General features: G+C 45.5%; 1 protein-coding gene across 4 annotated transcripts in view; it reads left to right on the top strand.

Moving 5' to 3' along the window:
* The first annotated feature begins 35 nt into the window (after positions 1-35).
* SLC45A2 (solute carrier family 45 member 2) overlaps positions 36-12,716 on the top strand; it is a 35,735-nt gene continuing 23,054 nt past the window's right edge. Inside the window, exons 1-2 of one of the 4 annotated variants that reach the window (XM_053303801.1) lie at positions 36-312; positions 5,691-5,867. In XM_053303801.1, coding sequence (XP_053159776.1) covers positions 36-312; positions 5,691-5,867 — 454 coding nt within the window. Of the gene's footprint in view, positions 313-5,690; positions 5,868-6,390; positions 6,516-9,094; positions 9,179-10,191; positions 10,535-12,716 lie in introns of those variants that run through there. The other 3 variants (XM_053303793.1, XM_053303795.1, XM_053303792.1) reach the window with 3 other exon arrangements.

The following is a 12,716-nucleotide window of genomic DNA, read 5'->3' as shown; positions in this document are numbered from 1 at the left end:
AGGAGGCCCCCAAGAAGCCAACAGGGAGGTTGGTGATGCACAGCATGGCCATGTTCGGCCGGGAGTTCTGCTATGCCGTGGAGGCTGCCTTCGTCACTCCTGTCCTGCTCAGCGTAGGGCTCCCCAAAAGTCTTTATAGCCTCGTCTGGCTCATTAGCCCCATTCTTGGCTTTGTGCTGCAGCCTGTGGTTGGCTCAGCCAGTGACCACTGCACGTCTGGCTGGGGCAAACGGAGGCCTTTTATCCTGTCCCTTGGCATTATGATGCTGGTGGGGATGGCTTTGTACCTCAATGGCGACATGGTGGTCTCAGGTGAGTGAGCGACACTTTGCTGAGCAAGTCAGAAGGACAAGGCGGTGTGAACCCCGCCACCAAACAGGTGGGGAGTGGGGAGAATTTGCCTTGAAAATACAAGCTTCCTTAACTGGCGGCAGTTGGGATATTAGAGCGTTATGCCTGCTGTGAAGTAGCTGCCAGTGATTGCTATTAGAAAATAATTAAGAGCAAAAAAGAAGAAAGACATCATCTTAAACCTCTTGGGAAAGAGCCGAATGTATTTTTGAAGCAGGTTGACATGCTTGGTTTCTGTATTCTCTTGTCTGTGCTGACATGGCTGCATCTTTGTAGTCGCTCACAGGCTCTACAAAATGGGCAAAGGGCAAGCTCATTAGAGACTGACATTAATCTGCTTTGCATTGTTTAGTTCAGGCTTATTTGTTTTGGAAACTTGCATGATACTATGTCCCATGCCCACTGAAGCAGAGACTGATACTGCCAGAAAATAGCTAGTTGAGTTATCATTTATTTAAAATATTTATATCCCATCCATCTACTACAATACTGCTTGGGGTGGTCCGCAACAGTAAAACAATGCAAGTAATATACAAATAATATACATTTTAACACAGTAAAATACACTTGATAGCATTTATATATCACTTTTTGAGTGTTTGAAGTGCTTCACAGACGAGCTGAGTAGTCTGTACAACATTCTTGTAAGGTTGGCCAGTCATTATTCCTGTGCATTTGTGGGTGTGGTCGTGTACAGACACTTCTAACAGGTATAATAGCTTATTGTTGTAAAGGGTGTAGACATGGTCTCTTATATATTGCCAAGATTAAGGACCAGCTCATCATACATAGTTCCCAGATTTTTAGGTCATGACTGCAATAAGAACATAAGAACTTCGCTGCTGGATCAGGCCTAAGGCCTATCTAGTCCAGCATCCTGTTTCACATAGTAGCCCATCAGATGCCGCTGAGAAGCCCACAGGCAAGAGGTGAGGGCATGCCCTCTCTCTTGCTGTTGCTCCCCTGCAGCTGGTATTCAGAGGCATCTTGCCTCTCCAGAGGTGTTCTTATTCCTGAACCTTGGGGCCCCAGTACATGGCCTCCAAGGTCCGGGGGAGGGGGCTCCAAAGGCCTGGGGTGGTGGTCCTCCACCTCTGCGAGCCCCCACTCCCACGAGCTCATGCCGCCACTGTGAGGCTGAACCACTGATCTTGCTGATGTGAACATGGTTCGTCCCTGGGTCCGCCTCTTAGTCAATCAAACAGACTCAGTGGGAATCATTTAGAGGCTTTTATTGCTACTGCAGTTTAGCAATAGGTAATCAGTAGGCTTGCGCTCTCAAACTGATTACAGTTTGGTTATAGGTGCATCTTGCATTTATACAAACAATCTGAATGATGCTGACACCCTAGACACAGTGTACGTGACGATAAAATGGTGGTCTAAGTATCTAGTACGCATGCGAATGATTCATTGTTCATCTGGTGATTACTCCTTATTTGGTTAAATCCTGTTTTCTTAACTGTCAGCGAAGAACAGTGAGAACCTTGTGAGAACCAAGTTTCATAGATACAATTTAGTGGAGCGAGATAATGTTGACGTTGATCATGAGAGGCAGTGATGTCCCTGATCTGGGCTGGGGTTACTTTAAGTTAGAATGAGGTTTTCTAAGTAAAATGGAGTTGCTTTGGTTTTCTAAACACATCATTGCCAGTAATTCTAGCTGCCATGTGCATGACCAGGGTGGGGGGCTGAGTCGAGCAGGCATCCCCCCATGGCGGCAGCAGGTGGAGTGGGAGCGGCCGCTGGGCCTGGCTGTTCTACCCAGCAGCCCTTGAGAACTGTGAGGTGCTCCAGCACGTCTGTGCAGTTTGAATAGTGGCTCTCACGGGGGGGGGGGCTCGTGGCGGGGGGGCTCGCGGTGGTGGTGGGGCTTGCAGCGTGGGCAGGCCTTGTGGCGGGGGCAGTCCGGGTGCCCAAACTACCTAGCTGTGCCTCTGCCTAGAGCTACCAGACTAGTAGCCATTGATAGACCCGTGACCATGATTTTGTCTAAGCCGCTTTTAAAGCCATCCAAACTAGTGGCCACCACCACATCCCATGGCAGAAAATTCCATAGATTAATTACATGCTGTGTGAAAAAAGTACTTCCTTTTGTCAGTCCTAAATATCCTGACCTTCAGTTTCACGGAATGAGCCCTGGTTCTAGTGTTGTGAGAGAAGGAGAAAAATTTCTCTCTGCCCAGGGTCTCTACTCCATGCATAATTTTATACACCTCTATCAGCTCTCCTCCCTAGTCTCTTTCAAACTAAAAAGCCCCAGATGCTCTAGCCTTGCTGCTTCATAAGGAAGGTGCTCCAGGCCCCTGATCATCTTGGATGTCCTCTTCTGTACCTTTTCCAGTTCTACAATGCCCTTCTTAAGATATGGTGACCAGAACTGTATGCAGTACTCCAAATGTGGCCACACCATAGATTTATATAAAGGCATTATAATATTAGCATTTTTTATTTTCTGCCTTTATCACAGCTACTGAGTTGACACTTTCAATGAGCTTTCCACCACAACCCCAAGATCTGTCTCCTCATCAGTCACTGACAGCTCAGACCCCATCAGTGTGGGGTTTTTTGCCCCAATATGCATCACTTTTACACTTGTTTACATTGAGGAAGAAGGGCAGCAATGGTTATGTAAAAGGAGATGGGAAGAGGCTGGTATGTGGGTATGAAGGAGGGGTAGGGAGATTGGGGTGGGGAGATGGGGGTAGATTCATGCACAGTGAAGGCAGCCCCAATGATGGAGAGAACTGACAGTCATGCAGTCAGCATTACCCCTGTTTCTCCCATTCATGACAAGGGGAGAAACAGTGGAATCAGGAATATTAATAGCTTAATGAAATAGATATTATTTACAGAGAGGCAAGTGCAGTCTGCCTTTAGTGCTCTTGCTGCTGGCTGTTTGTTAGCCCCACCTCTACCCCAGGACTGGAATGCAAGTAAATAAAGCCCCATTCAAAAGCTGGCCTGGATCAAGGAATGGATTAACCAAAAACATCACAAGCCGTAATGCTGATTACATGCAGAGGTGCACCTAGGTAATTTTGGAGCCTGGACCTAAAGGCCTTTGGACACTCCCCCCCTGCAAGTTAAGCATCATTTTTTAACATGTAGGTTCTTGCGGACACAAACCACACCACCCAGGACAGACTAAAGAGGATTTGGGGGCCCCCAGGGGATGTGGAGGCCTGGACTTTGGCCCTGAAGTCCAGGGGTAAGAGTGCCTCTGATTATATGACCGCCATTCTCTCTAGTGTTAGGGCTGACTTCCGGCTTAGCTGCAGCACCAACACAGAGTATTCTGGCTTCATTACATAGTGAATCATGTCAGCTATTATAATTATATACCACTTTCCAACCAAACAAAAATCATCAAAGTGGTTTACATAGCAAAAAGGAATGAGGAAATAGCTTCCTGTCCCAAAAGGTTTCACACTCTAAAAAGCAACACAAAGGAGGCATCAGCACAACCACATGCTATGCTCTCCCCTGCTAAATGTAAGACACTCACCCCTTGAACAGGAGCCTTTTTGCTCAGTTAGCAGGGAATCAATCAAACTGGTCTTGTGGTAAGTAAAGTTGTGCCACCGAGCGGTGTCGACTCCTGGCGCCCACAGAGCCATGTGGTTTTCTTTGACAGAATACAGGAGGGGATTACCATTGCCTCCTCCGTAGCAGTGAGAGATGGTGCCTTTCAGTGTCTTCCTATATCGCTGCTGCCCGATATAGGTGGTTCCCATAGTCTGGGAAACATACCAGTGGGGATTCAAACCGGCAACCTCTTGCTCGCTAGGCAAGTTACTTCCTCACTGTGCCATTAGGTGGCACTTTGTGGTAGCGAGCATGAATTATCTACGTTGCTAATTATCTACGTTCACCTGGGTTTGCATTTGGCGGGGTGACTACATGTAAGCGCTGTCTGCTGTTAGATATTCCCCTTAGGGGATGGGGCCAAACTTAGTGGAAGAGCCAGGAATGGATCTACTACTGAGAGGTTGCATGTGATGAACACAGGCCTCTGGTGGCCCTGCTGGGTGAGGGGGCTACCGGGGAGAGCCACCGGCCCCACCCTTTACCACAGCCCCGCCCCCGCCCCCCTCACCATTCTTTGGCTCAAATCCCCCCACCATTCACTGCCGACCTCGGATCTCTAGACACAGATGCAACCCACGATAGTGATAGTGATATCACTGCCCAGAGCTGGTTTGCTTCAGGTAGTGACATCATTATACTGTGTCCAAGCTGTGGAGGTCAGCAGAGGCTGCCGATGAATGACAGGGTGGATAGCCATGAAATTCACTTGGTGATGCTGCACCAGTCACTTATCTCTCAGCCTAACCTACTTCACAAGGTTGCTGTGAAGATAAATATAAATCATATATATTGCCCAAGGCTCCTTGGAGGAAGAGTGAGATATAAACATTGTAAGTATATAAGTAAGTAAGTAAAAGAGGTGAGAGCCCTCACCTCTCCTACAGCTTATTCCCCTGCAGTTTCTCTCCCCAGACCCTTTTCTCCTCAGCTGAGCTGCAATAAGGGAGTGATTTTGGTTACGAGGAATGTTCTCAAAACAGGAGGCAGGGGCTGCAGAGAAGTAGCAGCAGGTGCTGTGTGGAGGTTTCTGCACTCCTCCTCCACTCCATTCTTTCTGCTGTGAATTATCCCAGCCTGCCCCATTTTATAGCCTCTAGACTATAGGCCCATTCACACCTTATGTTCAACACTCGTACAATGAGTGTATAGTGTACACAGGGACAGATCTATACACAGGTACAGTCATTCACATGTTATGTTGGACGCAGGTACAGCATTTTGCTTCCTACTTGTACCATGCATTTGAAAGGCCTGTATGTAGATTGTAAGCCCTTTGGGGACAGGGATCCATCTTACTTACTTACTTAGTTATTTCTCTATGTAAACTGCTTTGGAAACGTTTGTTGAAAAGCAGTATATAAATATTTGTTGTTGTATTCAGGTCCGCTTTTAAAATGCACTCAACGACAGTCATTCACACAAATACACGTACGAGTCTACAGACATGTACACTCATACAGTGTAATGTCTGAATAGGGCTTATACGACTGAGATAGTTCCATGTCTAAACACACTGATTTGCTGCCACCACATCTAGCTGCATCCTAAAAAAAGAAGTGGAATTTGCCACAACAATCTTGGAAGTTGTCAGCCACATCAGAAACATGGAAGTTCCCAGCTAACACCTTATAGATTTCCCATGCAACTATTCATGTGAGAGAACATAATGGAAAAGTGCAATCCAGTTGGCCCTGTGTGGTCCACAGAGTGGGATAGAGATGAATGTGAATTGATTTCTTCTCTTGCAGCGCTGGTTGCTGATAGAGGCACCCAGAAGACCTGGGCCATTGTTATTACCATGCTGGGAGTGGTGCTTTTTGATTTTGCGGCTGACTTTATTGATGGCCCCATCAAGGCCTATTTATTTGATGTCTGCTCTCACCAGGATAAGGAGAAAGGTCTCCATTATCACGCCCTCCTGACAGGTAACCCAGGGCTTAGCCCTTTCTTCTTTCCTCACCTGGTGGTCTTGTGGGGGTGGAGAAGTGGGGAGAGAGTTGGCTGCTGCTGCTTAGAGAGTTCCGCTCTCTTTCTTTGTGCCTAAGCTTCTTGAATGAATTGATCATCTGATCCATCGCTTCAGTCACAAGCATTGTTGAAGAGGTCATCTTGTGACTGCAGCAGCTATAGAGAGGCTGTGAAAGAGGAACTTCATTTAAAGAAACAGCCACCTAGAATTAAAATAAAAGTTCTCCTAACCAATCTTATCTGCTTTTTGGGACACATGCTGATTTATTTTTATTTTTTAAAAACAACACACCAATATTTTCTTTTTATTGTCTTTTTTCTTTCCTTTTGCAGATAGTTCTGTTTTTGTTTTTGCTACAGAAAGAGCAGAAATCTAGCCGAGGGGCAGAGAAGATTCAGCAGCAAAGGACTATAGCCTTTTTAAGTAAGACTATAGTCCTAGGCGTACTTACTAGGGAGAAGCCCCATTGAACTCAGCAGGGCTAGCTTCTGCATAAACAAGATGAGGATTGTGCTGCATATTTAAATCTCACTCCAAAGTCTGCAGCAACACAAAATAGCATCCCTGAATCCTTTCCCATCACCTCCAACCCTCAAAGGACCAGGTAGAAAATGAATGTTCTTGTTATGGGTTTGGCAATGCCATTATCATAAGGAAGGCAGATGGTTTTTTTGTTTTACATTTAGACTAATTTAGAAACCACAAATGTGATTGTTTTATAATGTGCCATGGAACAGCTCCCTCACCACACACACACACACACACACACACACACAATTCCGGGAACAATAAAGACATCAAGCAAAGTGCGTGTTGGGCCTTATTTTTGGTACTGCATCACTGTTGTGCGATGTGAAATAGCAGCAATCAGCAGCCAATCCTAAATCTGAGCCCTTTAGCGAGTGGCGTACCAAGGCCACCATGCACCTGAGACAGAGAGCCAGATGTTTTCCCCCACTTTGAATGCACCCTCCTCTACTTTTCTTTTTTAACAGTATCAGCGGCAAGAGTCACTGCACAATTCATGTGCACACACACACACACTCATCTCCTCCTCCTCCACCACCACCACCTCCTCCTCCTCCTCCTCCGCAGTGACAACTACCACTGCCGTGTGCCACATGTGCCCTCTTCCAGCTCCTTCCTCCCATGCACCACTGGGCTGATTGTGGAAAGGAGGAGGAAGCCTAATTCACATTCAGCACAGCAACACATGAGGGATAAAGTAGAGGAGCTGGAAGAGGGCACGTATGCCCCACACGAAGGCATGGGGTGGTGGCAAAGTGGAGGAAGAGGTCAGGAGGGGGAAACAAAGCTTCTCCTATGGTGGGACAGCAGCAGAGGAAGACTGTGGACGATGCCAGGAGGCACCTCGGAAATGGCCCAATAACTAAAGTAATAAATCCAGTCAATAACATCTGGGACTGTGTATAAATAGCATCATCATCATCATAAAAAATGAATAATAATTAATAATAAATACTACTACTACTACTTATTTATTATTTTATTTGTTTGTTTGTTTAAAATATTTATACCCCACCCCTTCAGTACGCTACTGCTCGGGGTGGCTCACAACATTTATAAAATAGTTACAATGTAAAAACAGACAGATAAAATTAACCAAATTAAGCTAAACAAGTTAAAACTCCAAGCTAAAGCCACAATCAGAATTACAGATTTTAAAATTTCAAATTAAAAGTTATTTTTTTAAAAACCTACAAACTAAGAATTGTAAAAACTAAAGAACCTATCAGATTTAAGCAACAGGCGAAACATTAGAATGCCTCTTTAAAAAGATGTTTTTTAAAGTTGTTTTTTTAAAAACACTAAGGGAGGGAGATGATGAAGCTCTACAGGGAGGGCGTTCCAGAGATGAGTGGCCACAACCGAAAAGGCCCTGCGTAGTCCCCGCCAACCGGATCTCTGTTAGTGGTGGGGGTCCTGAGATGATGAGCGGAGGGCCCTGGCCGGTTCACATGGGTGAATGCGGACTGACAGATACCCTGGCCCCAAGCCATGTAGAGCTTTAAAGGTCAAGACCAGCACCTTGAATCTAGCCCAGAAGCAGGCCAGTAACCAATGAACTATTACTACTACTACTACTACTACTATTTATTATTCATCATAGTAGTAGTAGTGGTAGTGGTAGTAATGTTGTTGTTGATGATGATGATGATGATGGTGATAGCAGAAATAATAATAATTTCCTCCACCACTTAATTGTCCTTTCTTTTTCAACTGATATACTGAAAATTTATGGTCTACCTGCCTTCAACATTCTATTGGATTGGCAAGTCACTGATCAAAGGTTCTTGTTGGATCATTAAAAAAAACCCAAAACAAATTGTTATATAATTTTCAAACTAATACTCTTCTGCCTGCCTGCCTGAAGAATCCATCAGGTATACAGGAAACATGAATTGTCTAGGTGGTCCAGTTTCAGTTTCCAATGGACCAGCATAGGACCACGCAGGTTTGGTACTGGAAGGAATGATGGTGCCAGTGTACATAGCTAGCTAATTTTGATCTAAGGCGTAGGCACATTTGGCTTTCCAGCTCTTGTTCAACTACAACTCCTATCATCCCCAGTGGCTGAGGAGGTTGCCTACCTCTGATCTAATGAAAAGCATTGATAGAACCATTTAAAATAAAAGCTTATCTTTTGCTCTGAAAAAGGAGCTTTTATTCCCTGCTTGGAATATTTCTCCAAAAGCTTTTTGTCCCCTCCACCATAAATGAGGGTGCTTCCCTTCCCCAAACCCAGCAGCTCTGGTGCTCCAAGGATGCACTTTCTCTGGCCTTCTCCAGATCAGCCCTTACATGTCAAGGTAAACATGTAAAGACACGCTGAAATTAGTGGTGACAAGAAGAGGAAGTTCCATGTGATCTGAATGTCTGGTGATCTCATCACAACTGAAATGAAAGATTGTGCTGCATTGTAAAACCAGCAACCAGGATGTCAAAGACCCTGATTATTCTTTCAAGTATGGGTAGAGGATGATATTTCCTTAGGATGTTAACGCATTCAGCCAACCTCAGGCTGTGTATGTGTGTGTGTTTTGGTAGCTCTCATTGATGCACAGTGAGCATGACATTTGCAGCTGAAGCAATTCCCAGAACCAGACAGTGTTAATGATGGGTTCGTTTTCCTTAATCCTGGCCAGTTTCAGAGTAGCTTGAGTAATTTCATCCACTAAATTTAGGAACTCTGTGTAGTTTATCCCAGACTCTGTACCAAAGTACCGGAACAAAAGGAATCTCTGGGTAGGGGTGTGACAAAACCAGAAAATCTAGTTCAGTTTAAAACAAACCAGACTCAGACCAAACCAGGTCTGGTCTGGTTTTGTGCACACTAGAGCTGGGCCCAGTCTGGCTTGAGTTATTGCCATTGCGGGGCCTTGGGGGTGCTGCTGCAGCTGTGGGGGGGTCTCTGGTGGTCCCCCCTCCCCTGCTGGCCTCCCCCGATATCAAATGGGCTGTTTGGCCCATTTGGGGTCCATTTCGGATCTCTCTGCAGTGGCGGTGGCCATTTTGGAGGCTGCCATGCATGTGCACTGACCATTTGCATGGCCAGGTCACAACAACCCTGAACCAGCCCCGGCCCAGCCTGGGGGTTCAGCTCAACCTCGATCCAAACCGGGCCTTGTCGAGCTCAAGAGCGAGCCCTTGAGCTGGGCCGGTTTGAGCATGAGCCAGCTCAACCTCGAGCTGGCAATCACATTCCTAACTCTGGGAAGAACTGGATTGTGATGGAACTCAAGAGAGTTCCATGTCTGACTGCTTCCAGTTTTTCCGGCAGTAACTTGGGTCCAGGCCTTAATCTCCACAGTCATTCCTGGGCTGTGGAATGTGCCCTTTATAGATATTTGAGGCCTAACATTATTGACCTTTAAAAGAGCCCTGAAAACACATTTTTAAAGTCTGACTTTTAGTGGCTTTTAAATGGTTTTAATTTGTTTTAACTTCTTTAATTGTTTTGTGTGTTTTTCCTGTTTTTATTGATATGAACCACCTTGAGCCATTTAGGTTGGGTGGTATAGAAATCTAATAAATTATTTATTTTTATTGGCTGTCTTATGTATATCTTAAAACATGTAAAAATGCCAAGAGCCTTTGGGACTGGATGAACAAGAAATAAGAATAAAAATTAGGCAAGAATGTGCTAGACCAGTGGTTCTTAATGTGGTGTCTGCCATATTTGAATGAGCTAATAATTCACACAGAGAATATGGCATCTCAGTATTAAATAAGCTAATGCTCTCTTTTTAATGTTAATAGACAATTTCTTTTTCTCTAGGTCTAGGAGGGGCCCTTGGCTACCTCACAGGTGCCATTGATTGGGGACATACAGTCCTGGGACAATATTTGGGATCGGAATTCCAGGTGATGTTCTTTTATGCAGCTTTAGTGTTCCTGATCTGCCTCACTGTACATTTGTGCAGTATCTCCGAAACATCTTTCCCCAACATCAAGGTAGAATCCAAAGTCCTGCTGACATCGGCTAAGCCCTATCAATATGGCTCCACTGGAAAAGTCAAGAATGGGTATATTAAAAGTGGATATAATGAAATACGGACTTTGTCACAGCAGGGGAAGCCGACTGAAAAACGAGGCACTCAGGTAACCGCTTTTTTAAAGATTACAATCTCAATCATCAATTATTTTAAAAAATGTTTTTTGAAACGGTGATCCTGGAATGTCACCTGCAGTGAAAAGGGCTAGAATCAACCAGGAAAAGGGGAGGGGGTTTAGCTTAGTGATAGAGCATATGCTTTGCATGCAGAAGGTCTCAGATTCAACCTTGGTATCTCCAGATATGGCTGAGAATCACAGAATACTGAGTGTTGGACTGGAGCTTGGAGGACTTCTAGAAAGACCCCTATGTGAGACCTTGGCAAGCTGCTCCCAGCTAGTTATGACTAAATAATGCCATTGAAAGCAATAAAATGGGCCTTCATCAAAACAGGGTTTATTTGAAATTGATATTTATGGAATATTCCCCTTGGATATAATCTTAAAATTACCTCTGGTTAGCCCAAGTTATCAATTAAGTAGTATTCACAGAAAGTATGAAGAAGCATTACCTCTTTGTGGTGAATATATGTAATAAATTTCTGTGTGTGTGTGCGTGCGTGCGTGCGTGCGTGTGTGTAGTTGTCTGACATACTTCTTGTAAAACGTTTTTTCAGACATAATGCAAAATCATGGTTTGTGCTAACCGTAGTTAAGGACCTGCACCATGGTTTGAGCTTCCAGATGTACAACAGGCAAAGTATCCGTTTGAACTGCTTATTTCTTCCCCCCTCCACCCCATTACCATCCGATCAGGACTGAGCTTCATAGCTTCACTTCTGTCTCCATGGTGCAGCAGTCCTCTTGAGGTGGAGCAGTGGGCCTAACATTAGTTTTGTCATTGGACTGTAAATTCCGACAGTGGCTGAGTTTGAATGACATCCCAACCTCAGTTACACTTGCCTGAGGTCAGCGTTTCTCATCATCTGGATATGGGGAAACCGTGATTCTGTTGTTACCTTCAAACTGTGGATTGACCCTCGGTTTGAGGTTTGGTATGTTGCCAGAACTGGAGCTCTGCTGACTCCATTGTGTCGTTCAAATGCAATAAACTGGGGTTTGCGCTGAAGCTCCTCTCACAAGCACATCCCCTCTCATATCAGAGCCAATGGTTGCTGGGCAAGTGATGTGCTTGGCGGAAGAGGGAGAGGGATATCAGGTGGAGGCAATCGAACCGCCACTGCCGGAACTTCTGTCGCATGATTCTTGGCTTAACCTCATATAAACCTACCCGCTGTTTCACTTGTTGTTCGAATGGGCCCATAATGGAAAACCTTATTTAGCACAAAATGTAGTTTGCAAACTTGCTTCAAACCATGGTTTCAAATCCTAGTTTGAGGAGCAGACCCAGGTTCAAAATGTGAAACTATAATGTGAAACCATGGTTTAGTATGGTTTCATCTGATGTCTGAATGAACCCTGTGTGCTTGTATTAATATTCTTAATACCGTCATCTCTTCCCAACCACTAGGGTTCCGTTCTGGCAAAACCTCACTGTTGGCAAATTTGCAGTTGGCGAGGCAACTATGGGAAATGGGAGGTTAGGGGAACCATGGTAGGGATGTACACCAAATTGTTTCGGTGCACATCCAAGGGCAGCATGGGGTTCCCTTAAGAGGAGGTGGGCAGGTTCTACCTGCCTGTCCTCCAAGCCCCCACCGATCTGCTGCGGCGCTATTGTTCTGGAAAGACTTCCGTGCAAGCAGCAGCTTGTGCTGCTTGCTCCTCTAAAATGCCGTGCCACAGCTATGGGATACATCCCCAGCATCCCTCGCCCGGCATCGGCTTGTAAATGGCATTGGTGTATGCATTGATGCCATTTGCGGGGCCAGCATGCTGTTGCTGGGATGTATCCCATCACCGCGGTGCGGCATTTTAGAGGAGCAAGTGGCACAAGCTGTCGCTTGCATGGAAGTCAATATATATAACAATAGCGCCGCAGCAGGCTGGCAGGGGCTTGGAGGATGGGCAGGTAGGACCTGCCCGCCTCCTCTTAAGAGAACGCTGCACCCTGCACCAAAACGTTTCGGTGCCAGGGAGCTGAAGCATTTCGGTGCCTCTCCAAAGAGGCGTCGGAACGCTTCAGGCTCATCCCTAAACCATGGCCACAAAAGGCCTAAAAACAAAAGGGGAAAATGGGGGGGGGAAGAATGCTAAAAATCACCAAAAATCCTGCAATATTGCCAAGAGTCACCAAGAAGAATGAGCAGGTCGGACCTCTGGAAATTTT

The sequence above is a fragment of the Hemicordylus capensis genome, chromosome 2 (assembly GCF_027244095.1).
Source record: "Hemicordylus capensis ecotype Gifberg chromosome 2, rHemCap1.1.pri, whole genome shotgun sequence".
NCBI classification, from domain to species: domain Eukaryota; kingdom Metazoa; phylum Chordata; class Lepidosauria; order Squamata; family Cordylidae; genus Hemicordylus; species Hemicordylus capensis.
The sequence above is the reverse complement of the archived record's forward strand: the minus strand, read 5'-3'. Positions and strand labels throughout refer to the sequence as shown.